General features: G+C 43.7%; 2 protein-coding genes across 2 annotated transcripts in view; both read left to right on the plus strand.

The window, feature by feature from the left end:
* Positions 1-8,500, plus strand: part of SARC_00490 (hypothetical protein) — a gene marked incomplete at its 5' end in the record, with an annotated part of 18,424 nt that extends 9,924 nt beyond the window's left edge. The window contains 14 exons of the mRNA XM_014305826.1: positions 432-547; positions 1,177-1,398; positions 1,849-1,977; positions 2,241-2,333; positions 2,630-2,782; positions 3,026-3,115; positions 3,569-3,847; positions 4,214-4,317; positions 5,125-5,231; positions 5,854-6,007; positions 6,312-6,458; positions 6,779-6,988; positions 7,378-7,440; positions 7,636-8,500. Of these exons, the coding sequence (XP_014161301.1) occupies positions 432-547; positions 1,177-1,398; positions 1,849-1,977; positions 2,241-2,333; positions 2,630-2,782; positions 3,026-3,115; positions 3,569-3,847; positions 4,214-4,317; positions 5,125-5,231; positions 5,854-6,007; positions 6,312-6,458; positions 6,779-6,988; positions 7,378-7,440; positions 7,636-7,738 (1,970 nt within the window). The 3' untranslated portion in view covers positions 7,739-8,500. The remainder of the gene's footprint in view (positions 1-431; positions 548-1,176; positions 1,399-1,848; positions 1,978-2,240; positions 2,334-2,629; positions 2,783-3,025; positions 3,116-3,568; positions 3,848-4,213; positions 4,318-5,124; positions 5,232-5,853; positions 6,008-6,311; positions 6,459-6,778; positions 6,989-7,377; positions 7,441-7,635) is intronic.
* Positions 8,501-10,535: 2,035 nt separating this feature from the next.
* SARC_00491 (hypothetical protein) lies at positions 10,536-14,249 on the plus strand. Its single transcript, XM_014305827.1, has 8 exons — positions 10,536-10,846; positions 11,369-11,491; positions 12,177-12,334; positions 12,498-12,586; positions 12,854-12,960; positions 13,131-13,216; positions 13,514-13,708; positions 13,929-14,249. Exons 1-8 carry the CDS (start codon positions 10,621-10,623, stop codon positions 14,184-14,186), a joined length of 1,242 nt encoding a protein of 413 aa, XP_014161302.1. The 5' UTR covers positions 10,536-10,620; the 3' UTR covers positions 14,187-14,249.
* The last annotated feature ends 2,485 nt before the right edge of the window (positions 14,250-16,734 follow it).

Genomic DNA, 16,734 nt, shown 5'->3' on the forward strand with positions numbered 1-16,734 from the left:
ATCTCAGGCCTTCTGAGAAGCCTTGGTTACTCAGAGTATTGGAGAGCCGGCCACACATATGACTCCGAACACGTTCCATTTCGCAGGTGTATGGGTGCTTTGAATGGGTGTGCGTGTAGAGATGAGTGTGTGTATATGTGTGCACAAGCGATAGCAGACTGTGGTGATCAAGACAGTACATAGTATAGGAGAGCCGGCCATAGGTAGCGCTGGGCACATTTCATATCTCAGGCCTTCTGTTTATTTGGGGAATGGTTCTGAATATGTTTTCTGACTGATTTACCAGCGCATGTCGTTTCTCTTGCCCGTGATTCTATCAGTAATAACGCTGCTGCGCAATGTGTCACACCGATATCATTCCATCGACAGCCACATACACACACCGGAACTCGTCCGCTATTAACTTAATGTTATTCGCCACATTCGTGCAGGTGTGGGTAGTAAGAACGTCACCCTGGGTGTGCCCCGTTTGAAAGAGTTGATCAACGTCGCCAAGACGGTCAAGACTCCCGCTCTGACGGTCTATCTGGTGGACGAGTACCGACAGGTAGATAGACCTTCTGTGCTCACAGGTGTACATATATACCCGTGCACGCGCGCATATCTGTATCTGCAGTAGCCATAGTCGGAACGTACTGTGTGACCACAAGTACTTTATATACCTGTACCCGAAGCCAAGTGCACATGTCGTTCTACTATCCTTGTCCACCCCTGTGTGTGTGGTGGTGGGGTGGGATAATCTTTGAGCGATCCTTGAGCAACCGATGACTGGCTCGTGGCAAGCTTGAACAGGACGTGCCTGGTGCATCTCTACTCGCTGCCAGAGACCTGATGGGGCGCTTGCACCCGTTGGTCAGTATTGAACAACCTTTGTGAGTTGTAGGGTTTGCACAAGTTTTAGTAGGGTATACCAACGGCAATGCGTGCTTATTCATATCTCTGCATCATTCTATTACTCCTCCAGTTATGCAAAGGCGAGCACATTCATCCCGAAATTATACCCCACACGGATTCAATCGCGACAATCTGAACACAACACACCTCCTTTTGAATACAATCGTAATCATAATCTTGATCGCAAAACATCGCTGAACACTCAAAAACCCTAAAATCCTAAAACATCACAGTACTAGAAATAATTTGTAACACCCCTAAAACATCGCATAACACTCATAGGATATGCAAAAGGCGAAGTATGTGCAGTCCAAACTGGAGCACACCACACTCCGCAACGTCACCGCAGGCACGGAGATCTACTACGATCCCAATCCAAGTGAGACGGTCATCGCTGAGGATGAGGAGTTTGTGAGTGCTTTCTACGAGATGCCGGAGGAAGATCTCGATATCAATCTACTGTCCAAGTGGATGTTACGTATCGAGCTAGATCGTAAGCGAATGGTATGGGCCATAGTTGGCGGGAATATCATTTTATCATTGTTTTATTTTTGGGGTTGTTTTGTTTTGGGTTATTTGCTCTAGGGTACGTTGTATATGTTGGTGGTAGAGGATATGAAATTGTCGAAGTCGCAATCGTTTGGAGCCTTTCGAAGTATCACGCTGATCACATGCAATGCTCGGGCGGTCTGTAAGTGAAGATTTTCTCTGACCGGGGGGGCCTTCTGTGGGGCTTTCGCTAAACATTAGTTACTTACGACAGCAAGGAACCCTGTCGCATCTCTCACCTTCCTTTTTTCTACAATCGTGGATCCCTGCCTAACCTTCATATCTATTGGCCACATTGTTTGTATTATTTTCCGTTGCGTCAGTATGCCCCACCTTGCCCTTCCCTTCAATGGTGTCATTTCTTTCTGATGTACTGCCACGTCTCTATTGAATTTACCGATATAGGTTGACAAGAATTTGAATATGGAGCAAGTCGCCGCGCGTATCTCGGAGGAGTTCGGCGAAGACCTGTGGTGCATCTTCAGTGATGACAACGCAGACAAGCTTATTCTGCGCATCCGTGTGAAGACTGCGGTATGCTATTTAGCTTTGTTTGCACGGTATATATGCCAGTATAGTGGTGTATGCGGATGTCCTTGTGTTGTATGTGTATGTTGGTTTGCCTGGCACACACGCATTGGGTGGCTGTGGAGTGTTCAAGTCTAAACGCTGCGAAACTCTTTTGGGCGGCTGTGGTATAGGTTGGCATGGTTGGGACCATCGTGCCTTAACATTGACTCCATACCTCCTGATTTGAACATTTCCATGGCCTTTTTGTTTTGTTATTTTCAATACAGCCGCACGACAAGGACGAGGAAGACGGTGAAGATGAGGACGACCAATTCCTCAAGAAGGTCGAGAGCTCTCTGCTGAGTACCCTTGATCTGCAGGTACTGCCTTGCAGACTGGTGCACATGCACAGTATCCACGCTCATCTGCCACATGTTTATCAATCAGCCGTATGCATGCTAATTTATCGCCTATCCGTGGATTCTACCGCGCGAGCGCTTGCTGCGCGATAGTGCTGAACCCACACAGCCTACTTTATTCTGTGTGCGGGTGTGGTTTGGGGTTGGGGTTGGGCTGAGTTGGGCTGAGCATGGTATATCTATATTTTTTTCCTCCTTATATACTAATATATATATATGTATGTATTTAATGCTTTCTTGAATAAAATCGTCGTCAGGGTATCCCCGGTATTAGCAAGGTGTACATGACTGATAAGGACAGGCGTAAAATCTTCAACGAGAGTGGAGAGAGTGCCCAGGAGGATGAGTGGAAGCTGGAAACCGATGGCGTCAACTTGTTGGCTGTCATGTCTGAGTTGGCGATCGACGAGGTGTGTCTGAGATGTATTGTAAACAATACATTCAATAGTTCTTCAAGGATTTAGGGGGTTAGTAGACGTCTCTTCCCCGGCAGCGTGCCATTTATACTCGGATATCAGAATCAGCCCAAGTTTGCCTAAGAGTGTGAAGTGCCGCCTCACATCCATCTCACCTGTTGCTGTTGGTCGGTTTTTTATTCGCATTCCGTTATAACCTATGAATTGATTTGCCATTCCGAACGATTTGCCTTTCAGATCCGAACCACGTCCAATGACATCGTAGAGATCATCCACGGATTGGGTATCGAAGCCGTGCGAATGTCGCTTAAAAATGAGATCCATAAGGTACGTGTCTGCTGCGAGCGTGGGATTGCTATAGCATCCGCGTGGCCGTACCGTGCCCGTCGAAAGTGCATAAACAATCGATTGATGTTGCGTTTTCTCGCTGTAAACCCTTGGTCTTCTTTACAGTTTTATCCATTGCAAGCCCTGCGTATCGATTCATTTTGGTAAGCGGAGATGAAGCTTTGTTATGGGGATGACTGCCCCACGCCCAAGTAGACTAGAATACACAGATGAACACTTCTCATACATATGAACACTTCTCATACATAGCGGTAATGCCTGGCGTGTGGTTATTAGTCTACACCCTGACATGTATCATGTTGCAAACAGCCAGGAAACGACGGCCTTGTTGCATGTGTGCATAGGATCACAGCCGTCGAACACAGCTTTCACAACCTATCTGGTGCTCACAGAGTCGGTGGTACTAATATCAATGCGCCTGGTTGTGTGCAGGTTATCTCCTTCGATGGTTCCTATGTCAACTACCGTCATATGGCCATGCTGGTCGATATGATGACCTTCCGAGGCCACCTGATGTCTATTACGCGTCACGGTATCAACCGTAACGACAACGGTTGTCTGCAAAAGGCCTCCTTCGAGGAGACGGTCGAGATTCTGTTCGAGGCTGCTGCCTTTGGAGAGACGGATTACCTCAAGGGTGTGACGGAGAGTATCATGCTGGGTCAGTTGGCGCCGCTTGGAACGGGTGAATTCGATCTGTTCTTGAACGAGGTACGTTTTTGGGTCTAGGGGTTTCTCCGTCTCCAGTATTTCTCCCGATGCGTGTTGGTGCTGCGGGTATGTGCTTGCTGAAAGGGTATCGTGAAATCTGTGTTCCGCTGACTACAATAATCTACTTGTGTGTGTACACTGTTGAAAGTCGGGGGGTTTTTTTGGTCTTCCGGTGTAATGGATAATCTATCGTAAGCTCACGTACAAACTGCCGGCACGTCATGGACTCGTGTCTCGGTTCCATTTTCAAAGTGTGCATCCTTTATTGCCTGATCATATACGTACACATAACGTACTTTATTCTCCGGATTTCTTAACATTTGTGTATTTATGCACGCTTGTCTGCACCACGGCTTACACATACAGGATCAACTCCAGTTCGCACATGACGTTCCGCAAGTGGCGGACTACAACTCATCCATGTTCGACTCGTTTGCGCCATCCACCGGCATCTTCACACCTTCGCACGAGTATGTGTTTTGTAATTTTAGCCCAGAACGTTGAGGGAGACTATGCTTTGTGTATGATGGGTGTATGTATGTGCTATACGGTTGTGCCGGTATGTAAATGGCATATGGTTATTTGCGTATGTAAGTGGTATAAGGTTATTGGCCTTTGGATTTGTACCGTTGTTGTTGCGTTTACTCTTTGCTGTGCGGAATGCAATTTGATAGGCTATAAATATTCCATGATCCTACACCTTTTCCCTTGTATATGTTTCTTCTTTCTTCAAATTTTGCCTTACGTTGCAACCGATCGATTACATCGCCAATGGCGCGGCATTCTGCATCTTTTGCGTTTCACTACCGTATCAGTGTTAATTTACGGCATTTCGTGTTTTTTTTGCACTACTGAATATATGGTACTGTAGCGGATTTCGTTTGTCTGCACTACCGTACGACTGTACAACATTTCGTTTGTCTGCACTACCGTATGACTGTACAGCATTTCGTTTGTCTGCACTAATGAAAAAATGTAAATGTACATCATTTCGTTCTTTCCCTAGTCTTTCTTCCCCAAATCTGGAGATTTGTTTAATGGGATTTGTTTAATGTTTGGCCATCTCACTTGCAGTGGGAGTTATAGCACGGATCTCTACATTCTACACAATACTTCACATCACATCTATCCACTGGACGTTTTTTCCTCGTCACATCCTTGCTATCCAATACCTCGAGTCGGTCTCCTCGCGGGGACTTTATCCACGGTGCACATCGTCGTGTATGTTAACCCCATCTAATGGTGTATTGTATGCGCACGTGTTACGATCCCAACAGCTCCATGTCACCGGAATACGGCGGCTACTCGCCCGGTGGTATGACCCCTGGCGCACAGTTCTCGCCCATGCCCGACTCGGGTGCCTTCTCTCCGGCCTATTCCAACGGTAGGTGCGCACACACATAGCGTGAGATGTACGGCTTACTGTTGAGGTTATATGTGTAATATGGTGTGTGCAGGCCTTGTGTAGTTGTCTGTGCAATCACGAGAGACGTTGTGTGTGATATGGCTGTACAGGCCTTATCCAGTGTTATTTGCACGCACGTGCGGCCTAAGAAGCATGCCACGGTATAGAGTGGGGGCTCCATGGTGTGGGGTGGATCATATTAAGATATGTGCAGGTCTGCGTACCTGACGCGTACTCCTCACGGTCTATGTAGGAATATTAAATCGCATTGTTGGTATTTCACAACAGTCTGTTCGTATACATATAGCCTGCCACGTGCACACATTTTGTAAGCGGTTTATCGTGTAGTAGACAGTGGTATGTGTGTGTGCATGTACGCGCCGACTGACATTGACATCCCGTTTTCTTATATAGTGACATGTGCTGTAAATAGGCTTGTTCTAGTGGCTGCGTATTGGTACAGGCTGTTGTGTATGATGTATACCTATGTTTGACGAGTACTCCGCAGCTAAAAATACAGGCTTGGTCACTGTTGAAAGCTACGTCAAGGTTTGTTATTCAATCGTCTTCTTCATCTCCATCTGCATCGTACTACCAAAAGGCCCAGGATCGCCCGGTGAACCGTGGTCGCCGACATCCCCCGCATACACACCCTCGTCACCTGCGTACAGCCCCACTTCACCGGCTTATTCGCCTACGAGCCCGTCGTACAGCCCCACCTCGCCGGCATATAGTCCAACTTCGCCTGCTTACAGGTATGTTCTCTGTCTATTTTTTGTATATCTTGAAAAAATATTGTTTAGTGTGGTGCAGTATGTATGTGCAAGTTCATTCTTGTTTTTTTAACATTGTACAATAGATGACTTCTGCATCTCGTCATGACGTTAATTGCGAGGCTGAATAATTGAACACATTCGCATTTCCCTACATCCCGAACTCCACCGCCCACCATTGCCATCCTAATCTCCATACTTCGCCTTAAATTCGTATCAATCTACAATGCGTATCTTTGCGCTAAGCTACTGAACTAACCCCCTTTGCCTACTCCAATACTTCCAGCCCTACCTCGCCCGCATACAGTCCAACGTCGCCAGCGTACAGCCCCACATCTCCATCGTACTCGCCGACGTCCCCTGCATACTCGCCCACCAGTCCGGCGTATTCACCCACCAGTCCGGCTTATTCGCCTACGTCGCCGTCGTACAGGTAAGCCTAGGCCCTGGGATTGAATTGCATTGAGTTGGATTGGATTGGATGGGTCTTACTTTGGGCCAATGGATTTGTTTTCTAAATTGCTACGATGTTGTACGATATTCCGGTTTTTTCGGGGGTCTGACAATATCGTTGCCGAGGCTCTGGGGTTGTGCCCCCTGGTACAGAGGTTTTTATAATCTGTCGCGCTTACTACAATCACACCCACTCATGGTTTGCCATAGCTCGCTTATCTCTACCTGCATCCTGCCACACCCCATCATTGACCACATTCAACGCCTCCCTGCGTATCTTCGTATTTGCACTCTCTGCAGCCCTACGAGTCCGGCTTACAGCCCGACCAGTCCGGCTTACAGCCCCACATCGCCTTCGTACAGCCCCACATCGCCTTCGTACAGCCCCACGTCACCGTCCTACAGCCCCACCTCCCCCGCTTACAGTCCCACGTCACCCGCGTACTCGCCCACGAGCCCGTCGTACAGTAGCTCGGCGGCGGTCTACTCGCCGAGTTCGCCTGCGTACAGGTAGAGGGCCCTATCATGTGTGTGGTGTACGTGGTCATTGTGATGCAAGTGTGTATGTAGAGTCTCAATGTTGTCTGGGAAGATTCTACTCGCATGCATGCACCTGGTTGTGATGCGTGATTGCCTGGCGCAGGTCATGCGGCCTGTAACAAATTTATGCTATGTGTCACCAATATGTCTATGTTTGATATCCGTTGTCATCTATGTGTGTGATGTCATCTCCAAAGCCACATGTGCGAGGTATTGACAAATGGAATACGATTTCTACGACAATGTCATTGTGGTTTCTATACGTCCCCGGCGTAAAGTATTCGAATCCACCACTTAAAGTTCACGGTACTGATCCCTCACTCAGACTTCTTTGCTATTCCAATACTCATGATATATAGTCCGACCAGTCCGTCGTACAGTCCCACATCGCCGTCGTATAGTCCGACGTCGCCGTCGTACAGGTAAATTCCCATCTCGAAAACGATTGATGCGCTCGCATATCGAAAAGTGTGTTTTTCAAGCGTATATACTAGCACGCATCAACGTTGTCTTGCTAATGACATATACTTTTAAAGCATTCAACTGTTAGTCGTCTGTTAGTCGAACGCTTTATTCGTATATCTAATGCTAGTTCACTTCTGATCTTCAATTTGTAGTCCGACAAGTCCCTCGTACAGTCCAACGGATATGTCCTATTCCCCGACATCTCCGGTGTATTCACCGGATGGCACAAACGGCACCAAGAAAGACGCCAAGTAGTAGTGCCTGTTCTGCGCGAGTCGCCGATTTGGCTTATATCGTACGAGTCTTTTTTCAGAAATTGACGTTGGTTTACTGTCGTTTGGGGAAGAATTGTATTTATGGAATAGGACTGGATGCTACGTACTTTTCCCCAGCGATAGGGCTGTCGGTGGTGTAGTCCGTGTCTCGAGGTGCACGTATAAGCGATGCAAACAGTTCTGGGCATTGGTTGTACCACGTGGATTTCTCGCTGTAGCACTGAGATCGGATGAGATGCCGAAACTCGGTTTCACCGCGACGTTGAAGATTATCTGCGAGAAAATGACGAGAAATATGCGTACAAATGTCCATCAACAAGATCCGAATACGGCAGTTGTATATCGCACTTTACACACTGACTAGAGTGATACGGGATTTTGGAGGATAGCACTGGAATGTTTTTTTTTGGTGCTTGGGCGAGTCTTCCTAACAGTAGGAGTTCTGCTGGATAGCCGCAGGGCGAATTGACCCGCCACGTACACGTGAGTGCCTTTCCCAATAGCTACATCACCTTTAGTGAAATAAAGAAGTTGTAAACTTCAACGCGGATGGAATTTACGCTTCGAAGCTATTTTATGCACGATTTGTTGATAAATAACCCTTCCATCATGTAAGAAGGCCAAGGAAGCAAGCAGGAGCCCAGAGCCAAGAGGCCATTATTTTAAATACAAAAATCACTCGCCTGGTGGCTGGTGGTGTCTAGTGATTGGTGGTCGAACCAAATCTATTAAAACTATTGGGAAAAAAAGGCGGTTTTTGTAAAAAGTAGAATTCATACAAAAAGACAAGTCTCAAGTCTCAACTCTCAACTCTCGAGACTCGAGCGTCTCTGTATTTGTTTTGAAAAATCCCTTTTTGATTGTTTTCAAAAAAAGAAAAAAAAGAAAAGAAAAGATCGGTCTTTTGTTTTATTTTAGAATATAATTCGGAATTCCCTTCTTGTTTTTAGAGTTTTTTAAAATAGTAAACAAAAAGTCCATTATTTAAAAAAAAGGGTTCTTTTTGGAAAAGTCCTTTTGGCTTTTGAACATGCCACGAAAGTCATTTTTTGAAATGGTTTTATTCGTTTGAGAATTCGAATCCAGATTTCAGTAAATATCGTTGTTTATGTACATGTATTTATCATTTAAAAAAAAAGATCATAATTCACAGCCTTCTATTATGTAGAACACATATTGATGTAAATATTTATTTAAGTTTCAACTTTCAACTTTCAACTCTAAAGGCACCAATGAACATGAAACTATTAACGCCTGAAGCCCTGAAGCCTTCTTGTGTGCCCCGCGGGCTACCTTGTTGAGGTTGAAGGCTGAGGCTGGAAGCTGGAGGCTGGCCACCTGGAGGATGGACTCCCTGGAGTCCTAGACAGAAAAGAAAACAGATTTTCTAAAAATATACATGGCCCAGCTTTCATTTCGTTTAAGCGTCAATACGTTTTCAAAACATTGCGTTAGCGGCAAACAGGATACGTTTTCGTACGTTACATGACCTTGGTGATGAAGCCCGCCAATATATTGGCATATGCCGTCCAACTTTAGACACCGAAATATGGGCGATTACCTGATATATAGGTTGAACTTTCGCAGTTTTGGATCCAGTCCAACGCATATTTGTTATTTTTTGATCTGTTTAGCACAGTTCTTGAAAAAAAGTGTTTTGAAATTGTCGTTTAGGAAGCACCAAATTGAATACATATTTACGGTATTCGTAAAAGTGGGTGTTTAAAAAACAAACAAACATAAAACGTAGTACTTTTTCAGCTACATAGCGTGTACGGCTGTACGATGTACGTTATGAGGCCTATACGAGTGTACGTATTTAGTACGCTGTACGTACCCATAGTAATACCACACTCTGAGTCTCTGACTCATGTGAAATTGTGAATCATGAATTCAGTTTGCGTGTTTATTGGCTAATAAAATCATATGGCGTGTGCAAGGTAATCCTTTTAAAAATTTCTGATGAATAAATTGCCATTTTAGTTTTCCCTCTCATTCTTCTCGAGAGTAGTAGAGTAGGAAATAGAACTGAATGGAAAAAGTAAATAGAACTAAAGGCGGCGCGGAGTCTCAGACTCGGCCTTGCGGGCTTATTGTATACCTTTTTTTTTAAATAAAAACAAAAGGGCAACTACAAAGTACAATACAGAAAGTACAGACACTCAGTCAGTCAGTCAGTCAATCACTGACTCACTGTATGCAAATATGCCAATATTTATGTCAATATGCATATTGTGCGAATGTACGTTGAGCACCGGTGAGCCAAGCCTTAACTCTCGGATCTCGTGAGGAGTGCTCTCTCCCTTTAAAGTTTCAAGTTTCAAGTTTCAAATGTAAAATTGTAAATATGAGCGTTTTCGACTCGGACAATCGGACGACGGACTGTGGTCTCTCTTTGAGTCTGTAACAAGTGACAAACTGTGTCGCTGACAGGCTCTGAGTAATGAGAGTATTTCTCTCTCTGAGAGAGGTGCGACCAGGATGAGGGACAGAGAGAGCACGACAGCCAGACATAGTCAATTATGTAGTCAACTCCCCACTCACCACTGTCACCAGTCACGTCTCACCAGTCCCCATTCAGTCACCCCATAGCCTTCCTATATTGAACAACTTGTCACATAAATTTATAGCCGCCTAAATTATAACATTTTAGCCTTTTTAGGAATAGTGATACTTACTGCTATTTCAGCTTCGACGGGCGTGATATGAGGTCGGACTTCGGAGTCGAGAACCCCTTTCGCTGCAGCTATTACAAAATACATGTATAATAACTAAAACAATTCTTTGATGTTACGCACTACTTCGCTGTGTGCATTTATATATATCTGCGTCCTTGTCGAATATAACAGATATTAAATTACAATGGGTGTGACTGTGTACTTTCTAGGTGCTGTGATAGTCGCACTTTTAGGTGTGTGGCAGAGTGAATCATTTCTATACACAAGCCATGAATGCGTGGCAAACGACGGCCCCTTCTCATGCACATATGAGGAGGCGCGTGATAAGTTCCGAGCTGCAATAACCCCATTTTTGAGAGATGCGAATGATATGCAATCGTATCCTGTCTCTGATGAAGGCCTGGAAATAGGTGTGTATGTCATTCGGCACTTGCATCTGTATGCGTTGGTTCTAGAGAGCTCTGCTGCGCAAACAATAGCGAATAAGATGAGGACTGCGTAACGGGGAACAAAATTTTGCTTATTGAATTTAATTACTTAATTCGCATAACGAATCTAATTTCATAGTTCGAGGCGCATAGAGTACACCCTCAATGTAATGGGTCGGCCTTTCCACCTAACTGTCTGCTGTTCATCAACAGTCTAAATTAAGCATACCTACAGTTGAGATCGCTTGCGAATCATGCCTCTTCTGATTACGTCATGTACATATATATGTTCCACTTTTCAGTTTCACTTGAATTTTTGCAGTTTCATATGAACGGCAGTGTACGCCGCAAAGCACTATCTGGCCTGGTACTATACTGTCACCCGAGTGGCACTGGAGCTTCAAACGAGAAGAGGTTTCTCATAATAGAGTTCTTCCTGAAGTACATATGTGCATGTAGCATGCTATCCTAACTTACGGCCCTTTTTATCGACTCTGTACCTAGACATCGCCTACATTGGCAGCAAAGCGCCAACTGGCCTGGTTATCCACATGAGTGGCACTCACGGTGTAGAAGCACACGCTGGTGCTGGTGTCCAAACTGACTGGTTGCGAAAGCTGAGCGAAGGTAAGTCTGGTGCGTGCTATTTTGTTGTTTACTTTCAGAGTAATATATGCTTTCAAGTTGGAATTGATGCTTTTCCGTTGGTATGCTCATGTTGCGGTATTCTGTATATCCGTGCTTGATGAAATTTGGTTGTTTATCAAAGTCACGCGCCATCACCGTATATGCGTGGTAAGACAGTGATCGTAATGTGTCGATGATGTGTATACAATCCATTTGTACACGCATTATAGTTCGATATCGTGTTACAGTTCGGGTTTAATTTGACCTATCGAACACCCCGTGATGTGCTTGTCACACGGAAAGGTCAAAGTGCATTCAATTGGTGAATGGGTATGATCTATATATCTCTTATGTCCTGTGTATATTGCGCGCCATCGTAAATCTCTCCTGTGCGTTTAATGAATTGGGTCTGAGAGTTTACTTACGTTTGTGCCATCCATACCGAGTTGCAAGCTATCGAAATGCCTCAGCTTTAGACTGTGGTGGTGTATTTCTTAGGGATGCATCCGAAAGTATAATTCCTAGGAAAAAAATAAACATATTAACCGTAAAACATATTTGATAAAAGTACTGGGCGAAGTGTGGATCAGATACTCGTGTTGAGGTATCGAGAACAATGTGCGGATGCAACATTATTGACATATTTGCACATATTCTTAGACGGGTATTTTATTGGCATCAACAGGGACTGGTGGCAAGGAGGTCACTGAGTTTATCCAACCGGATCGCAATGTCGGAATAGTCTTCGTATCTTTGCTGAACCCTTATGGTATGAAGTATGGCCGACGATTCAACGAGAATAGCGTTGATCTGAATCGCAATCTGTTGACGGATAAGCAGTGGGTATGACTATCATTCGATCCAATTTTGTTTTCGATAAGAACAGTTCAATCTGATCTACGCGCCATGATGGCAATCATTGTCATACTGACTGCGTCTTGTATGTATTGTGGTTGTCCATTAAAGATGCGTCGTGACTCATACATTAATGTACTCACCCCAACAGGAATCTCTAAAGAAATCTGGTGGTAATGCCAAGAAAGAGTACGAGCAATTCGATGTCCCGCTATTCAACCCTCCGAGACCGGCAGTTTGGTATGTACTCGACCACCATTTAAACTTGCAGGCATCTTGATGTAAGTACCAATAACCGCTTTTGTGTGATTGTGTCTTTGTACTGAGAGGCATGTACTTCTATAAGGTTGGGCGGACACAATTCAAATCGTCTCTATTGAGCATAAAGCGAATACTCAGTGATTGTGCAGCCTGCATATGAACATCGATTTTCTAATCACATCGGGAATTCGTATGTGCGCTAAAGTCTCACGGATACACACTTCGTTTGTATATTCGTGTCTGCAGGTCCGACAGCTGGCTCACTCTACCCAAGGCGCTGTACTACACGGTCATATATGGTGTCAATACGCTCAAAACAGCCGTGGTCACGGGGCAGTACTACAATCCAAAAGGTAAGCGGGGGCTTTTTTTTGCGCTGAACATTAAGTGTATGTTTGTAATTATAACTCTTGTTGTGTACTGAATTTTCCTTTTACATTAGGGACTTTCTACACTGAACGTTTATTCGATGTCCTGTGAACATAATTCCTCTGACGTTCGCTCAATCTCTGTTTTTCATCAGGAATTTTCTACACTGGAGATAAAATTCAGCCAAGCTACCAGGCTGTGACTGACTACTTCCAGAACCGGAGTGAACTATTTTCAAATGTATGTATGAATGTCTATGATACCGTTATACACTATTCGTCTTAAATCGCTTCGATCTCCGTAGTATATCCCAGCAGCCATTATATCGGTGTGGTCAACTTGTCTATGACAGTATCGTATTCCCTTCCCCGTCTGTGTGGTATACGGACACTTGCTGTAATCTTCTTGAGTATAATTCAGATGGATAATTTTTTAAAAGTAAGAATCATCCAGTTTCCTCCCTTGAGCTACATTGTCTGTTACCTATGCATGACAAACACTACGATTAACTAGATCATTTCTCTGTGCTTGATGTAGGTACGGACAACTATGATTGTCGATGTCCATACGGGCCTCGGGCCTGCGGGTATAGACACCTTGATGCCTGATTCAGACGCAGTCTGCAATTACTTCCCAGGAGCCCCGGTGTGCGATTCGCATGCCTCCGAAGCAACAACTGAAGTTGCCGCCGGATATGAGCTTGTATGGGGCACCACCTCAAAACTGATAACGGTATGATGTCCCCCCACGACTTGCTTAAGTATTTTAAACTGCAAATAACTGAAATAATACCACATTCATCAAAGATGAGACTCTCTTCTGCTACGTTATTTTGGGCTCTGGCACTCTCAAAATACAGGCACTCGCCTGCGAGTGCATGGTTACATTCTTTTGAATTGAACGTAAACAGATCACAATTGACATCTTTTCATTGCTGTATTATATTAAATAGGCGCTACCTTTGGGTATTCCGGGCTCACATATGCACGTGTGCCAAGAGTTCGGCACTGTTCCTGGAATTATGGTGGTAAATGCTTTGGTTCTGGAGAACATGGCCTATCACTACGGCACGAGTGGGGTATCTCGTGAGACTTTTCAACAAGGACTTCGAGATGCTTTCTACGTACGAAATGATGCATGGGAAGAGTTGGTCCGTGCAAGAGGCGCGCTAGTACTTGAGCAAGCCATAGTAGGTGTATCCAAGGCCTGAGGAAATGGAGCGCAGGCGTTCCTACTTTCTAAATAAAAGTCTCAAACCAACATCTAATTGGTGTCACCTATAGTGGTGAGTAATCCTGCATATGTTTCTTCCGTTTTTACACTCGTAAAATTAATGAGTAACAAAATTGTGAAATTGATGGAAACATAGATTCAAAATTGTGGCCAAATTAATCTACCTAGAATCAGGGTTCCTTTCTTGTCCAAAAATATTTGGGGTGATTCCCTTGACATTCCGACTGGATATGCTTAAACCGATATCGGCTCTTCCCGTAGCGGCAGAATATCTGCTGCTAAATTCTAGATTTTAGCTAGATGCGGTATGTGTATGAGGCAGGCGAGGCATGTCCATCGCAAGGTTGAACAATACCTGCGTGGCTGTCAAGTAAAGACATCTCGGCTGTGTTAAGAACCCAATTCGCTGAGATAGAAAACAATTGATAGCTACGATTGGCAATGCGAAAATGTAACGAACACCCACTACGCGAGTATAGTGATGCAATCGGTTCGAGTTTAGTATATACAAGATTTTTGTAAAGATAAAATATATTTTCAAGGCGCAATCCTGGGCTGCACCTCATGTCACGAGCTTTTGCTGCACTGAGGATTTAAACCTAGACATACTAGACTTCTCATTGATTATGTTCCATTGACATGCACGATTGTAATCGGCGAGTAGGAAGTTAAAAACGACTTAGTAAAACAATTTAGGATCGGATACTCCAATGCAAATAATCAAGAAATACAATTTAAAGTCAAGCAATACACTTTACTTATACATCAGTCGGTCATAGACCGTTGTTGCCACATATTTTATTTACATTTACGACAACTCGGCATCTCCATATTCCATTTTTAAACCCCTTTTCTATTTGTGGATCTGTTGAAAGGTGAAAGGGATGAAGGCCGTGAAGTCATGGACTCATGATGCACATGAAGCTCACTATCCTCGCTCATCATACTGTAGACTACTACTACTACTAGTAGAGTAATCTGCTTTAATATCTATATTTAGAGTGTACTTGGAACTCAAGGCTCAAAACTGAGAGTACCGACCTCTCTCTAGGCTACAGAGACCGACCTGGGCTACAGAGTACAGTACTACTGTATTTACTATTTATATATTTAAGAGATTTTAGAGTAGGAGTCTTACCTAGTAGGCTAGTACCCACTATCCAAATTCAAAATTGGATGCTCCCCTTCTCGTTCTGTGTGGATCAGTGATCGATCAGAAGACTGTAAAAAGTAAACAAGTAATTTTTATGTTTATCTGGGTCATCCGTGGCTTCGGAGTACGGAAAAATATACTATATACTTATAAAACTTAAAAAGTTCAACAATCAAAAAGCTTCATTTTATTGTCGTTTGGTGAAATTAGTAATAACACATACATATTTGTTAATTTTTATACATTGTTTTGAAATAACAACAAAACAAAAATACTATTGACACACAAGAAGAAGACTGTTCGACAGTTCGACTCGGTTATTTATTTATCAGTATTGGCTATTGAGCATTCAGTCGTGTTGGCTCATGAGTCATGAGTCATGACTGTTGTGCTCAGTTCAATCTCAGCCTTCAGACTTCAGTGCGAGTTCAGAGTGACTTCAGTTCTATTTGTTGTTTAATTTAAAAAAAAAATACTTTTTTTAAGTTTGTCACAGGATTCCCAGCAGAGGCCAGAGATCCAGTCACTGACTCGCGTCTCAGACTTCCATCATCCATCCTGTGTAATTGACTATTTAATTGTGTACAGTATGTATACTGTATAGTGTATACATACATTTTGTTTTTGTTATAGAAAAACAAAAGAGCAAATAAAATTCAAACAATCAACGAATCAATGATTAGAAGAGTTTTTTAAGACTTCCTCTTGTATTTGTATCTGACCTTCTGGTAAACGTTTCCGACCCCTGTGTCGGAAACCGATCACTCTAAAATATCTTTAAAAGTCTCAGCTTCAGATTTGTCAGAGAGTTTTCGAGGAATTTGAATTGAAAATATTTCATAAAATATCGTTTACCAGAGGTAAGACGAACAATATTTGTATGTAGGAAACAGACAAACAAGAGTGTTGTTTTGTTAACAAAAAGGATTCAATAATGTCGAAAAAAAAAAATAGTAATTCAGGCGCCAATGAAACGTCGAAGTGCCTTATTTTACATACAGTTCTGCTGCGCCCGTCCCCGTGACCCGCGTCCCGCCGTCCCGACGTCCCGACATGCCACAATATATATATAGCAAAAGTCAGTATAAAAATAAGTACAAATGTAAATATAAAATATACTCAAAACAGCAATGAAGCTTTGATACATAGTAACGTGTACGAACCAAAAAAAAGAAGTCTCGGTGATCTTGATGACGTGAGAGAGATTAATAATATTTTACACGGGGCAATCCCTTTTTGTTGTATTTAGAAAGCCGCGGCGGATTACTCACCTCTGGATCTACCAGGGATATACTGTCGAAAATTGCACTATTAGCAAAGTTTCGCATATAAAAGTCACTATATTGAGTGTATTCTATCCATTGCCTATTTG

Source organism: Sphaeroforma arctica, assembly GCF_001186125.1.
Source record: "Sphaeroforma arctica JP610 unplaced genomic scaffold supercont1.15, whole genome shotgun sequence".
NCBI classification, from domain to species: Eukaryota; class Ichthyosporea; order Ichthyophonida; genus Sphaeroforma; species Sphaeroforma arctica.